This window comes from Gouania willdenowi, chromosome 14 (genome assembly GCF_900634775.1).
Source record: "Gouania willdenowi chromosome 14, fGouWil2.1, whole genome shotgun sequence".
NCBI lineage: Eukaryota > Metazoa > Chordata > Actinopteri > Blenniiformes > Gobiesocidae > Gouania > Gouania willdenowi.
In genome coordinates this window covers 21,496,049-21,513,834 of record NC_041057.1, presented here as the reverse complement: position 1 = coordinate 21,513,834, position 17,786 = coordinate 21,496,049, and the positions used below count along the sequence as shown (strand labels likewise).

Below are 17,786 nucleotides of genomic sequence, written 5' to 3'. Positions count from 1 at the left end.
CAGTTTCCAGCCTTGGTGGGTCTGCTCTGTTATTGTTACCCTGCCACTGAGCGTGCACTTTCGCTGGTTGAGTTGCGAACAGACGATTTACTCGTCTGGCTTCGTTGTCCCTTGTGTATCTCTTTAGGCGGCTGGCCAAGGCTTGGAGCCTTTGTTTTGCAGTTTCCAATGCTTCAGGTATGGGCATCTGGCTGTACCTTTTGGGTAATTGCTTTTTCATTGCACCTTTCAAGGCCTCTGTCAATTGACTCACTTCTCTCCGTGCTGCCTTGATGTTAGCCTCCAGCCTTCTTTTCCATGGTGGGTATTTCATCTCATGGTTGCTCTTACGATAGCCAAGCGTCTCTAGGATCACTGCTGCTGTGGAGTATATCAGCTCATTGGTGTCAGTGACAGTTGATGTAGGAATTGCTCTCAGAGCTGCATTCACATCTTCTAGGAGACTTTCTGACGGTACTTCTCTTAGCCTCTGTAATTGGCTTCGGGGTTGCCTGCTGGACATTTTTGACATGATCTTATTTTTAAGATCAGTCGCTGCCTTGTTCAGCGTGATTGCACTTATTGGGGCTTTGTATCCAATCTCCATTGGGGGGGCTGGTGTTAACTCCCCTCTGACCTGGTATCCTGGCTCCCCGTTGCCGGAGCATTGGTGTTGTACCTCGTCAATCTCAAGTTGTGATAGCAGTTGCCGTTTGTGGATGTTGGAACACTGAGCTACTAGTTGTTTCGCCATGAGTTTGGACTGTGGGTTTCGAAGTAACCATTTCTCCCACATCCTCTGCATGTAGCCCCTCTGACTAGGGTTACTGGAGTAGTAGCATTCCATCAGAGCCCTGTTCTCGCATCTCGCCCATTTCCTCCTATATATATATATATATATATATATATATATATATGTCTCTCATTTCATTGCATTTTGCATAATTTTGTGTGTGTTCGTGCATTAGAAGTATCAGTATCTGGAATCAGAAAGTATCCAGATATAAGTATCTGTGCATCCCTAAGCAAACAATTCAGTTATCAATGAATATATGTGTGAATAGAATTCCAAAATGACACCATAATGGCTTTTGTAAACTGTTGGAATTTTCCAATAGAGGGAATATTGGTGAAGTTATTATAATATAAATAGGTTCTCGGTGTAAAACCCGATTTAGTGTGGATTGGGCCGCATTTTTCTATCCGAGCTGGTCAAAGCAGGAACCAAACCAGGAGGGTGTATGTTAGGTGATCGCACTCTGAAAGCCGGAACTTTACATTCATTTGAAAAAGAACCACCTGGACAAAACGTGAGAAGTGGACAGGTTTGGGTAAAACCATACGTATGGTCACTGTGGCAACCGAGGGGACAGACAGACTTGAGAACAGAATTCAGTTCAAACTTTTTCTATTTATTTTTCTTCTTTAGCTGGTGTAACATATTTACAGTGAATCCCCAAAACAGTGAACACAAAAGAAAAGGCCATTAGGATTTATCTACTTTACCCTCTGTTTGTTTTGCTGTCAGCTTTATCAGTTCTGCTCACTCAGGGTTCCTCCCTCCAACTGAGGCTGGGCCTCCATTTATAGGCAGTCTATACCTGTAACTCCTCCCACAGGCAAACCAAACCCAATCTAAAATCAATTAACTCAATAATAAAATAATTCTCTTAAAGGGGACATATCATGCTAAATCCACTTTTTTAGCCCTTAAATGCATTTTGTTGTATAATTAGATTGTTTAGAAGTACAAAAAAGTTCAAATTAGTCTCTTCAGGTGCTCCGTTGATATCTTTATATTCTGTTTTGGTCATATTTTTCAATCTGTTTCGATTTTTTGATTCTGTATTACGTTTTTTGAACAATAACGTCACAGTATTTGCAGCGGAACTGCCAAATTAGGACATCGACTCCAGGCCCAACAATCCGCCATTTTTATTTCTCGCTTTTATTTTGTAGTCCAAGCTCAAGGATGCCGAAGTTACGAGAGGACAAGTCAAAATGTTCGGTTGTTGGATGTAGTAACACACACGCTTCATTACAACGTCTCCCAGCATCAGAACCTTTTCGAAGTGCCTGGTTGAGTTTTATTTTTCACAAAAATGTACCCACATCTGTGGGTAAACTCATTTTTGAGTGCGCGAAGCACTTCAAGGATGACTGCTTCGCCAGTATAAAGAAGGATTTGCCGAAAGACTTTGTCTGATTGAGGGTTCAATTCCTTCTATCTTTGGAGACGACGAACAGAGCACTTCGGTAAGCTGTAAATAACTCTAAAAAGTGTGATGATAAGACGTCCCTGTCATTGTTTTGTTAGCATTAGCAGTTGCACCGTCTTCATATGTTAGCGCTGTGTGCTCGTTTTAGATCCTTGATGATATGGCCTACGTGATTAAAGTCTAAAGTTTTCATTAGCCATTTCATTTCGTCGTTTTTATTAGCATGGTGATAGCGTTAGCTCATCATCTTCATATTCAGACCCAAGCATTGCAAATCCACTTTATATAGACCACAACTGTATGATTTATATGTAAAAGGGAAGGATTTAAAAGCATGATATGTCTCCTTTAAATAAAACACAAAACAACAAAGCATGAATTATCCAAGCATCCTTAAGAAATATATGTTAATTCATTAATCTCCAATGTTTTAAAAATCCATAACAAACAAAAACTACACAAACACCCCTGTACAAATGGTTTGTCCCAACACTAGCCCACCAAACACCCCTATTTACATGACTTGGTTTAGTCCATCTGGTTTCCTGCAAACCTGGAAGTGCTGCTGTCAACATGGTGATGAGTTAGCTGCTAACAAACAAACAAACAAACAAAAAAACACAAATGCCGGTAGGTTCTTTCCCTTCACAGTGGAAGTTGTTTGACCGGTAACATGGTTATTGAAGAGGGTAAACAAGAATAATGAAACCAGTAACCAGAACCGTGATAACAGACAGGTGAATGGAATGATGATGGCAGTAGCAACAAGTCAACAGATGTTAAGCTGCCGGCATTAGCTGACTGCTCACTACCTATAGTGTCAGCGTCACCCTAACTTTAACGCAAGCAGTGTTATTATTTTAAAAAGCAGCTAAAACCTGAAAGCTTTTTGCTGCTGAAAACAAATGCATTTGTGTATGAAGTTATGTTGTTGATTGATCATTGTCAACTCTTGACATTTTAGTCAACGTATTTCAATTAGGCGGAGTTTGTTGTAAAAATGTAAGAGTGACTGCCCACTATGGTTTGAAACCCAGCTACTACAATCACATTTTGTTATTGGCTGAAAATCAAGGTTTGTGATGTGTTGGTGCCAGAGTCGTTTAGAGAGAGGGTTGCGATAATAGAAGTTTGAAATGCTTGACCGTCACGTGGTTCATGTCGAACTCAAATAGTTCTCAGAAGTTATTGGCGGGCAATTCAATCCATTGATTTTGAGTGACATAACTCATATTTTTGGTAATTTGTCATCAATAACTGTATTGATTTACAATATTTATACAGTACATGTCATATGTAGGTGTATATACAATATATGTTATTCATAATAATAATAATAATAATAATAATAATAATAATAATCCACTACCATGCTTTAATGCACACGTTAATGGGTTTAGATATGCTGATAATAATAATAATAATAATAATAATAATAATAATAATAATAATAATAATAATAATATCCAATATGATTATTTAAACGTCTTACCGTTCAAAAGTGCATCACAAACTGTCTAATCCACTCTTAATGGCACTGCAATAGTCAACTGCTCACTTCCGGGAACAATTGTGAGGCTTCAGGAGCCGCCATTGCTGTAAAAAAACGGTCCCATTGGTGTGAACGGAGATGTCGCAACTCTCTCTCTAAACGGCTCTGGTTGGTGCCTTCTGATGTCACTGTTGGCTCCGCCCCTCCTATAAAAAATAGCAACTGTGGACTCTGCAATCTGTGGTGAGTAGGATGGATTGAGAAAATTGTGAATAGGGGGGTATAGTGAGTATTGAGTTGCTAGTTAGCATAGCATAAATTGTTCTTTGGAGATTGAATGGGTGTGTCTTGACTGCTTTAGGAGCCCCGCCCATAATCAAGACAATTTGTAAAATTTCCCTCCCTAGTGGCAGATCAGCCAAAAGCAGGGGTTTAGTTACTCTTTTAAATTAGGGATAACATGTAAGAATATGGACATGTGATGTTCTGTAGTGTGTAACTTTGATGTTTACAGTCTGAGAAGTTTTAGCATCTTTGTTCAGTGTAAGCTAGTTTATCACCAATATCAGAGGTACCCAACACCCGGGCTGTGGACCATTACCGATCCGTGGGTCAATTGGTACCGGGTCACACAGAAAGAATACATAATTTACATTATTTCCGTTGTATTTGTTATCTGAGCCTGAACGACGTTTTATTTTGTAAAATTACAAGATTCTCTCTGCTACATCTGTCTGTCCCTCACTCTTGACGCATGCCAAGGTGCCTGCCTCGGTCACCGGCCGGAGCATTCCTTTAAGCACATCTTAAAGGGGATGCTACGGCCGGTAAATTAGCGCTAAAGTGAAACCTCCAAGATAGAAAAATTAACAAAAACCAAGCGTCCTTGCACAGGGTAAAAAAGCCAGTCAGGAGACAGAAGAAGAGCATACGACTTCAAAGAAAAAGAAAGCTGCATTTAACAGACAATATTAGGAGTCCTACTTGAAATATGGATTTATTGCGACAGGTAGTTCCCACGCACAAAGACGACAATGGGACCGTCTCGTTGCAGAGAAACAAGCTCAGGGCTCCCACTGATTTAGCGTCATGGTGAGTTGTATTTTTCATGCACTTTCTATTTGTTTTTGTGGCATATCTTATGTTGAAGGCATGTTTAACCTTAACGCTGCTAATAAAGTTGTATACACAGTGGATTTACATTCATTATTATACTTAGAAAATATTGTCCAACATTAAATCGCTCCGTGGGGCAAAAAAGGTTGGGGATCGCTGATGTACATGGACATGATGGACTGTTCCTATATTTTACACATCTCATTCTCATTGAATAGGATATTTGTGTTCATATAATACCTACAAACTATCTCTATCTCTGCTCTGACTTTACCTGAAGACAATGTAACGTGAGTAAATGCAATTTTTTCAAAAAAACCAAACTGATCCTGGGAGAAGAACAGAATCATTTCTAAAACTAAGACATGCATTTGATCTATTTTCATCTTAACTGTGTCACGGACAACTTTACATACTTTCTAACCTTGCATTGAAATTGTAAGCTCTTTACCATTAACATCTGAGCCAGTGATTGAATGTTTTTACGAGACTGATAGTCGTCCCATAGCACTGCACCCCTTCAACAGAATTCCTCTGATCCATTTTCCCTCTAGACGAGCCAAGTGCAGAGAACAATCCCTACTGTTCTCAGCGCTGAGATTTCATATTACACTCAGATTGGTTGAACTTACAGCTTCCGAACTTCAGAGGACAGGCGTGCGCATCCATGGGGAAATCCTCCAGGTGCATGGGGCACTCAGCATGAATCGTCAACCTGAAGGGCCAGAGGGAAAGAGTGCTTCACTGGTCAGGCTGAACAATCCTCTTCATGTATGGAGGGAAATTAATAGACTTTCAGATACGCAGTGGTCAGGGTCACATTGTGAAGCTCTAGTTTTTTATTTTATTTTTTATTATTATATAGTGCTGAGATGGACAGTGGCAACATTAGGAAACAGATTAACACAATACGCACTTAAAGCAATCCATAAATTCTACAGTATGAATAAAAGCGTTAACCTAAAGACGGACAGTAATTTGGCTTCATTCCAAACCAAGAAAACATAAACCTCCAGAACTCCAGTTAATTTCATTTTGTTAGATTACTGAGCCACAAAATGTGCTTTGTGAATAAACTATGAAATGCTGCTGATTATCTCGTTCATATGGCCATTACATTTGCTGAATTCAAACAAAACAGCAACCTATAAAGCTCACTTCAGTGGACAGAGTTGTTCAGAAATGAGCCACAAACTGGGTTATTTTATGGACCATAATATTTATGGCTCATTAAAATCTGCTGGAACAGCCAAACAGAGTAAGTAATGTAAATGTTACTACTCTAAACTGTATCCGCACAAATACGTGCTTTTATATTACTGTGAGCATTTACATTTGCAGGACAAAACAAACATATTGATTTACCCGCACCATTGTAGTCGTTGTGTCATGCTGCAGTGTCCCTTGTGTGAAGTTGATCACAAACACAGATCAAATGACCACATTATGGCCTGCAACTGCAAGCAAACCCTTTGCTTCTAATTGGCACATCAAGTTGCATTTACAACTCTGCAATGATTTTTTACCTCCCACTTTCTACTAATCACTGATAAGTGACTCAGATTAATACAATGAAGAACTGCAGACATAATGTTGTTGTTAATGTTTAGCCCTTAAAGCAACAGCTGTCAGATTACATTTATATCATTTCTGAGCGACAGGGGGTTGATTTTGCGGCAATCTGTGAAGTAAGGTATAGATATATATATATATATATAGGTTGCTATAGTGAGCGCAGTGTGCACAGTGCAAATACAAAGTACATGATACAATCTGTTCTAACTGTTTAGGCTGGTACCGGTCCATGGACCTTGTGGTACCGGGTTCCTCACATACCTCAATACAATTACAGCTCGCAGCTATTCTTATGAAAGTCAAACAGTATAAACAGCTAACGAATGCAAGACATTATATTTGTGGGCAGTTCATCCTGCCTAGTCAGATGGAAGCAGGTAGAGGTGATGTATCCTACTCAAGTAGAAGTACTGTTACTTGATTGAAATTGTGCACAAGTACAAGTAAGTCATACATAAAATACTCAAGTACAAGTAAAAGATAGCTCAATTAAATGTATTTTTGCTAATAAATCTTGCCACGGTTCCCTTGTATACAGTAAACATCTCATGTATAAACTTAAAAAGCAAGAGACCAGATCTTGCGCAAAGACAAAAGTTTGTCAAAATGTACAATTATTTTTTTAAAAAAATAACACTAATGACTTGAATTCAAAATTAAAAAAAAATTTATCAGGCTCTATGTATAGCTAAATGTTAAATAAGTTAAAAAAAGAGTTTCTGTTTACGGTGTAAAAGTTAGGAATGATCTTGAGGATCACTTTAAGTTAATCAGTTCACCTTCTATGTTCAAAAAATATTTAAAAAACAAAATGTTTTGCACCTATTGAGACATAAGTCGATGAATACTGCTGTTATTGATTTGTTTCTATTGTGTTTTTTATATAATGCTGTTTGGGGATGGGCTCCAAAAGCAGTTACTGCTTCAGCCCATTCCATTTTTGGTTGTTCTTGTTTATGTTTATTCTTTGTATTGCATTGCATATGTTTGAAGACAGCCAAGAACAAATAAACATCAATCAATCAAAAAGCTAAATCTATGAACATGTCAAATGTGCCATGAGTGTAACAACATAATAGGTAGAAACCCCAACCCGAGCGTTAACCAGAGATGGCACGACTAAGAACGTATGAATTATGTTCAATGTGCATGAAAACCATGAAAGGGAAATAAAAAAAAATCATCACAATTTACTCAATAATGGTTGGGTGTAGAAATTAATGAATTACTTTACTTCTTTTAAAACATACTTAATTACAAGTAAAATGACTAATTTAGAATTATACTGATAATATACTCATATACTCAGTTACGGTAATGTGAATACTGTAATTGAGTCCATTACTTTCTCTGAAAACAGGCCAATAATAAAAATAAAAATAAAATGCAGTCAAAAAAGAGTCTGTAATGTGTCCTAAATTTTCATCCAGTTTTGGCACGAATATTGCAAGCTTTCACTTTCACTCAACTACAAATGAAACATTGCTGAAAGATTTCATTCATCCCTGCTTACTCCTATGTAATCAGTTAATTAATGTGACAATAATGTGTATAAATGTACAAATACAGCCACCAGTGCTGACAACTAATACTCTGTGGGCAGTCATTGTGTGAGGAGCATTAAACTTAAGCCAGACTTGTAGGATTTAAAGCTTTTACATTTGCATATGACCTTCATCATTATCATAAATGGAGACAGTTAGATTGTTGACTGAGCCTGAGATCTCTGCTCTAACAGATCACAGGATAAAATCAGGACTGAGGTTATCATAATTAATGACTGAAAAGGATTGTTTATGGTTGTGTAAACCAGAAACAAATAGCTTATTAGTAACATGCCAGCTAGCGTTGCCTTTCTCTAACAATTACATTCTGCGTGTAATGGTTTACATAACAAACCACAAGACACAGTCATCAACATCCCCCGCCAGATTGGTTGTCATTATAACACACAACTTTTTCTTAAATGTCCTAAATCTAAGAACTTAGATGTATACATAGGAAACTATTACTAACTAAGTATCTTAAACGGTTTCTAAGAAAAGCTGTCCCCTTTGAAGATACCTCAAACTGAGTAAAAAAGATAAAAACGGCACAAGGGCAATAACTCCGGAAGAAATAATTGCGCGCTTCTCATTTTCGAACTCCATCAAGGTATTGATACCGTGAAGCCACACACCAAATTTGGTTATTCTATCTTAAACGATTTCTAAGAAAAGCTGTCCCCTTTGAAGATACCTCAAACTGAGTAAAGAAAAAAAAAAAACGGCACAAGGGCAATAACTCCAGAAAAAATAATTGCGCGCTTCTCAATTTCGAACTCCATCAAGGGATTGTTACCCTGAAACCACACGCCAAAAGTTGGTTCCCCTATCTTAAACGATTTCTAAGAAAAACTGTCTCCTTTGAAGACACATTGAACAGAATAAAAAAACAAAACAAGGGCAATAACTCTGGAAAAAAAAATTGCGCGCTTCTCAATTTCAAACTCCATCAAGGTATTGACACCCCGAAGCCACACATCGAATTTGGTTATCCTATCTTAAATAGTTTCTGAGAAAAGTTGTCCCCTTTAACTCGGACGGACGGACAGACGGACGCACGGATGGAGCTCAAACCTATATCCCCCTCCCACACTTTGTGGCGGGGGATAAAAAACTCTTTGCATTTATATATTTCCACATAATTAGGTCAAATTCCCTTTATAATCCTTCGACCTTGAACAGGAGAAGTTAGTATAGAAGATCCATCAATAGATATAATGAACAATTATCAGTGGAATACCTGGCTCTGCATAGATGAATAATTACCTCCACCAAAAAGGTAGCTTATTTATTTATCTATTTCTTTGTTTGTCTGTGAACAGTCTAACTCTAACACTACTGGCAGGATTTTGATGAAATATTCAGAAAAAAATCTGAAATTGCGTAAGAAACAAGTGATTAGATCTTGGGGATAATATACTGTCAATATACAGATTTTGGACCAGTTTGAAAGATTCATAATAATAAACCAATCGGTGATACTTTACTTGAAGTTTTATATATAGGGATGACATTACACTGTCATTATCTGACATTAGCATGAATAAGGTGTCATTATGGCTGTCATTAAGTGTTGTTTGGTAAATTATGACACCTTTTGTTAAATTATGACACCTTTGGAGCTATGTTGACATTTTTTGGGTTAGGTGGAGCATTATGCATAAAATTCAAGTGTTACCGACCAATCTTTATGAAGTTTGGCTCACTTATGTCAGGTTGGGTCCTCACTTAGCCCACCAAGTTTCAATCAAATCGGATTTTATCTCAATCTCATCCCATTTGTAAAAAAAAAAAAAAAAAAATGGGGATGCCCATACATTTGGACTATATTGTTATTTATGGATGGAAATTCAAAGTGACGATCACTGATCCAGATCCAGAGATTTGGTGGAGGTTTGTGCTCTTGTTTCTTTTATTATATTTCAGATTGGAACGTGATATCACAAACATAAACCTACTCCTGCAGTAGAAGAACATATCAGCACCTTGTTTTCAAAGTAATGACACAGTCCTACAGAGTGGAGGCCTTCACAGTGTTTGTAAGTTGTCAGATTCTGTCAACAGGCTGATGAAAAGGACTCTCCAAGGAGCAGCGATAACTCCAACAAAGGACTTCACATCAGATTTCCTATTAAACAGCTCTATATTCTATATTCTGCCTGATACTGCATGGTGCAATGTGCCAACAATGTGCTCAGTCACACGTTCTCTGACCAAAAGGCTTTTTATTTCCTATATAACCATACAAAACGCTGTCATGCCACTTCGTCGTCATCATCCCACCTATTTACTCAGCTATGTTATCATGTTGTTCCTTGCAAGACTGCATCGGCGCTCAGGTGTCATTGTCAGCCTTGGCAGAACTGCAACAAGATCCAATCTACTCGTGTGTGGCCGCAAAAATGAAAGGCTTTCTGTTTTTTATCGTCACGTCTGAAAAATCAATACTGACCTTGCGGATGAGTATCATAAATTTATTTCTTCTAAAGCCTTTTCGTGGCTTTGATGGAAAGCTGCAGGCGAGGCAGATTGATATGACTGACAAGGCAAGATTCAATGTGTCAATCAGATGAAACTAATCAGTTATTTGTTGGGTCTCTGTAGATAATAAAATGTCATGAATATTCCATGCGGGAGTTTGGTTGGCTGATGCTATTCATAGTTTATTTGAGGTATGACATTGCTGCATGGGAAATCTTTGATCGAGTGAGTAATCTTTAATCGGTTCCTTCTGTGTGAAACATATGAGGCAGCGAGCAGCTGCGAATAAGTTATCAGGCAAAATAAGGAGGAATAATCCTGCTGCATCAGCGGCTTAAACAGTTTCTATTTTGCCTTCATCTCAGGTCAAAAGGAGTTCAGGTCTAGCTCAGTGTGGATGAGAAGCAGAGGACCATAATAAGGGTTCACAAAGTGTTTGGCAGTAATGCCTGCAGTTAGAGTTACAAAATAATCCAAAACCTAAGACAGTTCTAGAGATTTTATAATTTAAACTCACACATTTACTCGTTACATGACAGTTTGAGCTGTCATTTTGTAACCGTGCTTTTTCTTTTTTTTTTTTTAGCTAATAATGATCAAACTGTTAGCACTAAGCATACACCTTAATGCACATGTGTCAAACCCGAGGCCCGGAGGCCAAATTAGATCCTTTAGAACAGGGTCGTCCAATTTAGGGCCCGCGGGACAAAGTCGGCCTGCAAGCGATCGGTTTTGGCCCGCTACATTATTTTGTAGACCCCTTAATGGCCCCACGTCACGAGTGCCGTGGCTGGAGGCAAAGACAGGAAACGCCGCTGGCTAAAGACTGTGGAGGCCAATAATGTTACAGCTTTGTTGTGTGTTTGGGTGCCAGAATAGGAGGAATAACGTTAGTGGACGTAAATTCAAGTTTTACACGATTCCAGCAGAAAAAAAGAAGACAATTGTGGTTTTGCCTCCAGGCTAAGCCCCACCCAACAAAATACGTCACAATGTTTACAAATAAAGGGTCTATACTACTCTTAAAATCTTAAACTATTCTCCAATTACATTATTTTTCTTGAGTTTTAAAGGACTGTTCGAGGCAGTGGAAAATGTAGTGTTTTGTTTGTATAGGTGGGGTATGTTTTGTTCCATTTTGTTGACTTTATATTGTACTAAATGTCTTTGAAGTCATTTAGATGTTTCATAATGTTTTGTCATGAAACACATTGAAGAAAAGTGTTCTTCAATTTTAAAACGATTTAAGTGTTTATTTTGCACAGTTATGCAACATGAATGTTTAGTTTTGGCCTGCGGCGCTCCACCGTGAGTCATTTTTAGCCCTTCAATGAAAATCATTTGGGATCCAATTCGACCCCAGGAGAAATAAACAATGACAGAGAAAACATGAATCATTGTGTAAATTTCAGACTAATTCGTTTGTAGATATCTCAGTCCCTCCAAGTACACGCATTCAATGAAACTCAACAATACTTGCAGGGCTCACAGTTTTCCCATGATTATCATATGATGGCAGTCATTTTTTAAATTCTCAATTCTTCCAAAATCCTGCCATTTTCCTCAAATTATTCCACGAAAGTTCCCAAATTAAATTGAAATTGATCAAGTAGTCAAGGTCTTGTCACTTATTGCTTGGATATTGTCTGTGCCATACATATAATACTTAGTTGGCACCTGAACTAAAAATAGTTTGACACTCCTGCCTTATTGCACTGAACAGATTTATGGAAGTAATATTATCTGAACACTCCACGTCATGTAACAAATGGTGTCAAATTGGATGTATTTGTGAAAAATGTCTCACCGCATTGTGTAGAGAAGTGTGCCGTTGTCCACGAGCCGTAGCAGTTTGTTTGGAGTCGTCATGTTGTGGGCCACGGATTTCTTTCCATTGTGGAAAAAGGTATCGGGGGTCCAGATTTTACTAGCAAGCAGATTGTTGAGGGGCAAGACTTGCATTGGCCCGTCAAATTTCAGCCTTTCGTCTCTCCAGCTCTGACGGAAGAAGACATCAATGGTGTATTCCTGGAAGGAGGCAAATGGAAACAATTAGTTGGATTGGACTTGTTTCATCTTCTGTCATAGTCGTGATCCCAGCTCACATTCTGGATAGAATGCCAGTCTGTACAAGAGATGGATATCACATTTACACTTAAGGGCTATTTAGAAACTCGAAAAACCTCACTTTTATGATTTTGAAATGTGTGAAAATGCTGAAATAAGCACCTTTTTAATCCCAAGTTTTTAGCTGGGACTCCAGGGAACAATTAAGACACGCCCAGCCTATACTATAAAATCTCTAAACAGTCAATACTTTGCGAACTACCTACTCAATATTCACTATACCTCTCTATTCACAAGTCTCTATTTTTAGAATTGTATTTTATGTATTTTTCACAAGAGCACTAAAATGATTAAAATGTTATCGGAAAACATGACAGTCGTTATTATGCATTATTTACACTTTGTACTTTAAATTTCATTGAAGGTCTAAGGAGGATTCACTTTTATTGCAACTATTTTTCGGACTATAAGGCGCACTTAAAATCCTTTAATTTTCTGAAAAATCAACAGTGCGCCTTAAAATCGGGTGCGCCTTATGTATGAAATTAACATTAACATGGATTTTTGGCACTTTAGGGCTACCGTAGTCAGGCGCCTCGTGGAGTGATATGTACCAGTACAGTGCTTCAACATACTGAACTGAAAAAGTGAGTGTATTGTTCTGTATTTTATGTGTTAAACCTGAACAATGTTGAGAATTATTGTTAATGAGTTGAATAAAGTTTGACTTACCTTACTATTTTGTTTCGCTTAATGCGTCTCAATAATAATATTAATAATAATAATAACAAACCGATGCGCCTTATAGTCCAATGAGCCTTATTGTCCGGTGCGCCTTATGTATGAAAATAGACCCAGTCAGATCCATTCATTGCTAGTGCGCCTTATAATCAGAAAAATATGTTCCGTATACTGCGGTGTCCTGATGAGTGAAGCAGTTGTGGCTTTGAAAGAAAAAGGAATATACTATATTTTATATCTAGCAGACTTCTCCACTGACTATTAAATATGCAACACACGCTTTTAATGCCACGCATTGCAAATATTCTTTTACAATGCTATTGCAATGATTGTTTTAGGTCAAGTTGGCTTAGTAATAAGAATGCTTTTCTTTAAGTAATATATAATAAATAAATAGAACATATTATTGATGTACACATCTATTAAATTCAACATAGCTGCTACACAAACCTTTTAAAAAGGACAGATATTTCAAATGAGATCAATTTGCGTCAAAGCCTCTTGTACAACCAATGACATCTTTAATCCCTTAAATTAAAGCCAATGAGTGTCAGCTGTTGCCCTTGTAATGCATGATTAGTTTTTTTTATTAGCAAAATAAAAAACCAAAAAAAAAAAAAAAATCCCTTCATTGTTGTAATCAACACATAAAAAAACAGATATAATAAAGTGTGTGTAGGAAGTAGCCAGTCAACATGAATTTACTTCACATTACTCATTCAATGGGACTCCTGTGTCCTAGCAACAGCCTTTTCCCTCCCCAGCTGTGTCAAGGCAAAAAAAACAAAAAAACAAAAAAAAAGACGAGATGGAAGGAAGCGTCTGTATCTAAACAGTACACACTATTAGTGATCAATACAAGTGTGGCATACACGCTTCTCTCTGATTCACACATTGTGCTTTTCATCCAAGCTCTAAAAGGGAATCACGGGCTGCGCCGCTCACCAGTGAACTGTTACTCCCTGCGTGAAACACGTGTCATTTCCCACTGGATTTCACCACAAGAAGCCATCACACTGTGCAGGAGTATGTGCCACATCAACAGGGCGCCTCTAAAGAGCGCCGGGTGAACATTTAATAATCGATGTGATTGACCTTTTGACGTCCCTCTAAACTTGAGTAGGATGAAATAATTACTCTGCGTCTGTCCTCACAGCAGCGCTTTTAATAAAGCCCACGGAGAGCTACACAAACAGAGCAAAGCAGCCATGCGAAAAAGACTTGTATTCTACGCACTTTTAAATTCTCATTCATCTAAATCCAGCCATGTTTAGTCAGGTATCTATTCTGTGTTCGAAATGACATCCTAACATACTACTCATACTATGTCTGACGTCATGTGAGCATGTAGTGCGTTCCATATATCGGGACATTTTTGAAGTATGCATGATGGGCACACTAGTCGTACTCACCCGCCCCATGATGCATTGCGAGTGGAATGTAAAATCCTCCTGCGACCGGCTTGTATGGAATCCGAACAGTATCATAATGAATGAACTCATGCAGGGTTTTTCACAAATGCACATGCTTAGTTTCACAGTTGTATTTCAGATTCACAAATGCACACAATCTGTTTTGCAACTATTTATATTTTATGCAAACTTGTAATATGAATTCTAAAATGCACACGCTCGACTTCACAAATCTTATTTTGAGGCACACTTGTAATATGAATCCACGGATAATGCGAATTGCTGAATGTGCATTTACAAACTGCTTCTGTGCTTTGAAGTGAGAGAAATCTCTACAGTGAATTTTGAGACTGCCCTGACGTCGCGGGTCAACGAACGTCACCATATGCTGATAAAACTGATTGACAGATTCATCAGCCAATCAGGTGTGCTTGCTTTCAGTAAATCATATGGCTTCTTACATTTTCTCCATACTTTTAAACCAACTGCAGAGCTACTGATATGTGCGCAGACTACAATGGCGGACAGAAGAGACAGCATGGAGGGACTTATTTAAAGAGCTGTGTAAAATCCCCCGCCGTAGGCGCAGACCCCCCTACCGCGTAACCTTACGTGCGCCTCTGAAAAATCCCTAGTCAGCTATGGCTGTGATTGGTCAGCTCCAAACCTCAGCCCCGGTCTCGGCCTTTACTACTCACATCGCCATGTTTCACCTTTTAGCGTAGCAATAAGAGAGTTGTTTTTACGGTGGATTGGCACCTTTAGTCCGTCTCGGTTCTCTCTGTGACTTTTATTATTTCCTTTCATGGCTGCAGAATGTGAAGCACCATCAAATGGAATCAATCACAAACAAAAGGTGTGTGTTTACTGTTATTATCACTACTACTGCCTTGTCTCTGTACCTACAGAGAGAGTGTGTGTGTGTGTGTGCGTGTTTCATTAACAGTAAACCGTGGGCGACCGTGGCTCAGGTGGTAGTGGGTCATCTTCTGATCGAGAGGTTGGGGGTTCGAAGTGTCCTTGGGCAAGACACTGAACCCTAAGTTGCTCCCAGTGGTCGACTAGCGCCTTGCATGGCAGTCCTGTCCCACTGGTGTGTGAATGTGAGAGTGATATGTAAAGCGCTTTGAGAATGCTTCAGTGTGGTGATAAAGCGCTATATAAAATCAAGTCCATTAGTCTATTTTAAACAATGACCAACAGGCTGTGGAGGCTGATAGAGGTCCGCTCAATACATTTTTATACTTTGTTTACGAGTTACCGATGTTTATATTGATAATAAAGTGCACGTTTTGAAACCGTTGTTTTAATGTTTGTGTCCAACAAAACACACATGGTTAGGTACAGTAGGTAATAATCCAGAAATAAATTACATTTTAAAATGCTTAAAAAACAAACAGGGGCTTTATAATGCTTATTTATAATAACAACACAGCCACAACCCCCTAGCGACAGGGCGGTAATCGCATAGCTAGGTGTTCCAATCTCGGCGTCATGTTGACGACATGCTCCAGGCGTAGGTCCTGACGCTGAACCTTAAGCCTGGTTTAATGTTCAGCGTCAGGTTCAGTGATGTCGCAAGTCTCTCCATGCTGTCTCTTCTGTCCGCCATTATAGTCTAGCGCGTCTTGTTCATGTTTGAACACTGCGCATGCGCACATATCAGTAGCTCTGCAATCAGTTTAATCTCCGTTAAAGCTAATTGGAGTACAGCAACCAGCCTGCCTGTCCGTTCTGATTGGTCGAGTCGTTTGAAAGGCACCATCATCAGCCAATAAAGTGTGGCTTATGTGACGATGCAGTCTTTGTGTGGATTTTTCTTGGAAAAGCCAATACAGCGGTGTGCTCTACAGCCCAGAAATTACGCTGTAAACTGTATATATGAGTATATACTCAGTATACCTCAGTATTTTCATCTGGTCCACTCAGGTAATACATTTGTGTCCATATATAATGAAGGAACCAATGAAGACTTCTATTGCTCTGTCATGTGATGCCAAATCTCAGGCCAATCAGTGTAAAAACATGCAGCATTTATCAAACAGACAATAGCTCAATCAGTCCAGCTTGGGGAAAGCAATTATATTTGTTTTTTCTGTTTGTTTTTTTTTTTGTGGAAGCAAAATCCCCTAAAGTTCAAGGGAGTTAATTTAGAGATTTAATGACAGCAATGAGGAAAACAGAGTCAATCTTGAGACAAGGCCAAATAGAACAATAGGTCTGGATGCCAGCTGGTGTTTCTCCCGTAGCAGAGTGATTTGTCCCTGACAGAGGGGACAGCAGAGACACGTCTACACAACAATGTCCTTTTTTTTTTTTTTTTTTTTAAAGATTAAAGCACATTTTCAGGAGCCATTGACACACATTGTGGTGATAGTAATATTATTATTTATAATATTATAAATATCCATACAATAAATACATTTTATATATATGTACATGTTAGAAAGACATGAAACTGCTAAATAGATTAAAAGTGGAGTTGGTGGGTAAAAAGCAGAACTTATACTGTAAACCAGATTACAGGCCAAATGAAGTCCTTACCATAACAAGTGGATTAAAAACCTCAATAACTAAAGGCAGCAGTTATTAAACTTTAATATTAAACTTTAAAAGTAAAAAAATCCCATAAAAGTTTTACAACGTATAAAATCCTGGTAATATTTTACTTGAAGTTTTAGGGCTGACATTACGCTGTCATTATTATGATACATATGACACCTGTCATTAGCATGAATAAAGTTAAGTGTCGTTCGTTACCCTAACCCCACTACATCCCTCCATCTAACTCAAAATGCCAACGTGGTTCCAAAGGTCTCATAATAAAAAAAAGTGTTACCAAAATCAAATTCAAAAGAATCGTTCACTTTGGTATAAAAGCATGACATTTGGCACAGACACTATTTTGGAAAAAAGCGTTGGCCACTCAAAAATTCAATATGGCGGCCATTTTTCAAGATGGTCGCCATTGCTATTCAACGATTATTATATCACCCAAAAATGCTCTGATCGGACCAAACGACGTGTCAGCGGAAAGGTCTGGTCTGCTCGAGTCCGAATATGTGCATCCCCACCAGGTGGAGTCAGGACTGCGCCCGCTAGAGGTCAAACACTCAATCGCGTAAAAAAAACTTGGGAAAAATCCAAAAATGCTCGGATC

General features: G+C 38.4%; 1 protein-coding gene across 2 annotated transcripts in view; it reads right to left on the bottom strand.

Annotated features, from left to right (window-relative positions):
• Positions 1-17,786, bottom strand: part of gabra3 (gamma-aminobutyric acid type A receptor subunit alpha3) — a 159,340-nt gene that overhangs the window by 35,135 nt on the left and 106,419 nt on the right. For both annotated transcript variants that reach the window (XM_028466497.1, XM_028466498.1), the window contains exons 5-6: positions 12,214-12,434; positions 5,439-5,521 (exon numbers count right to left, since the gene is read on the bottom strand). In XM_028466497.1, coding sequence (XP_028322298.1) covers positions 5,439-5,521; positions 12,214-12,434 — 304 coding nt within the window. The remainder of the gene's footprint in view (positions 1-5,438; positions 5,522-12,213; positions 12,435-17,786) is intronic.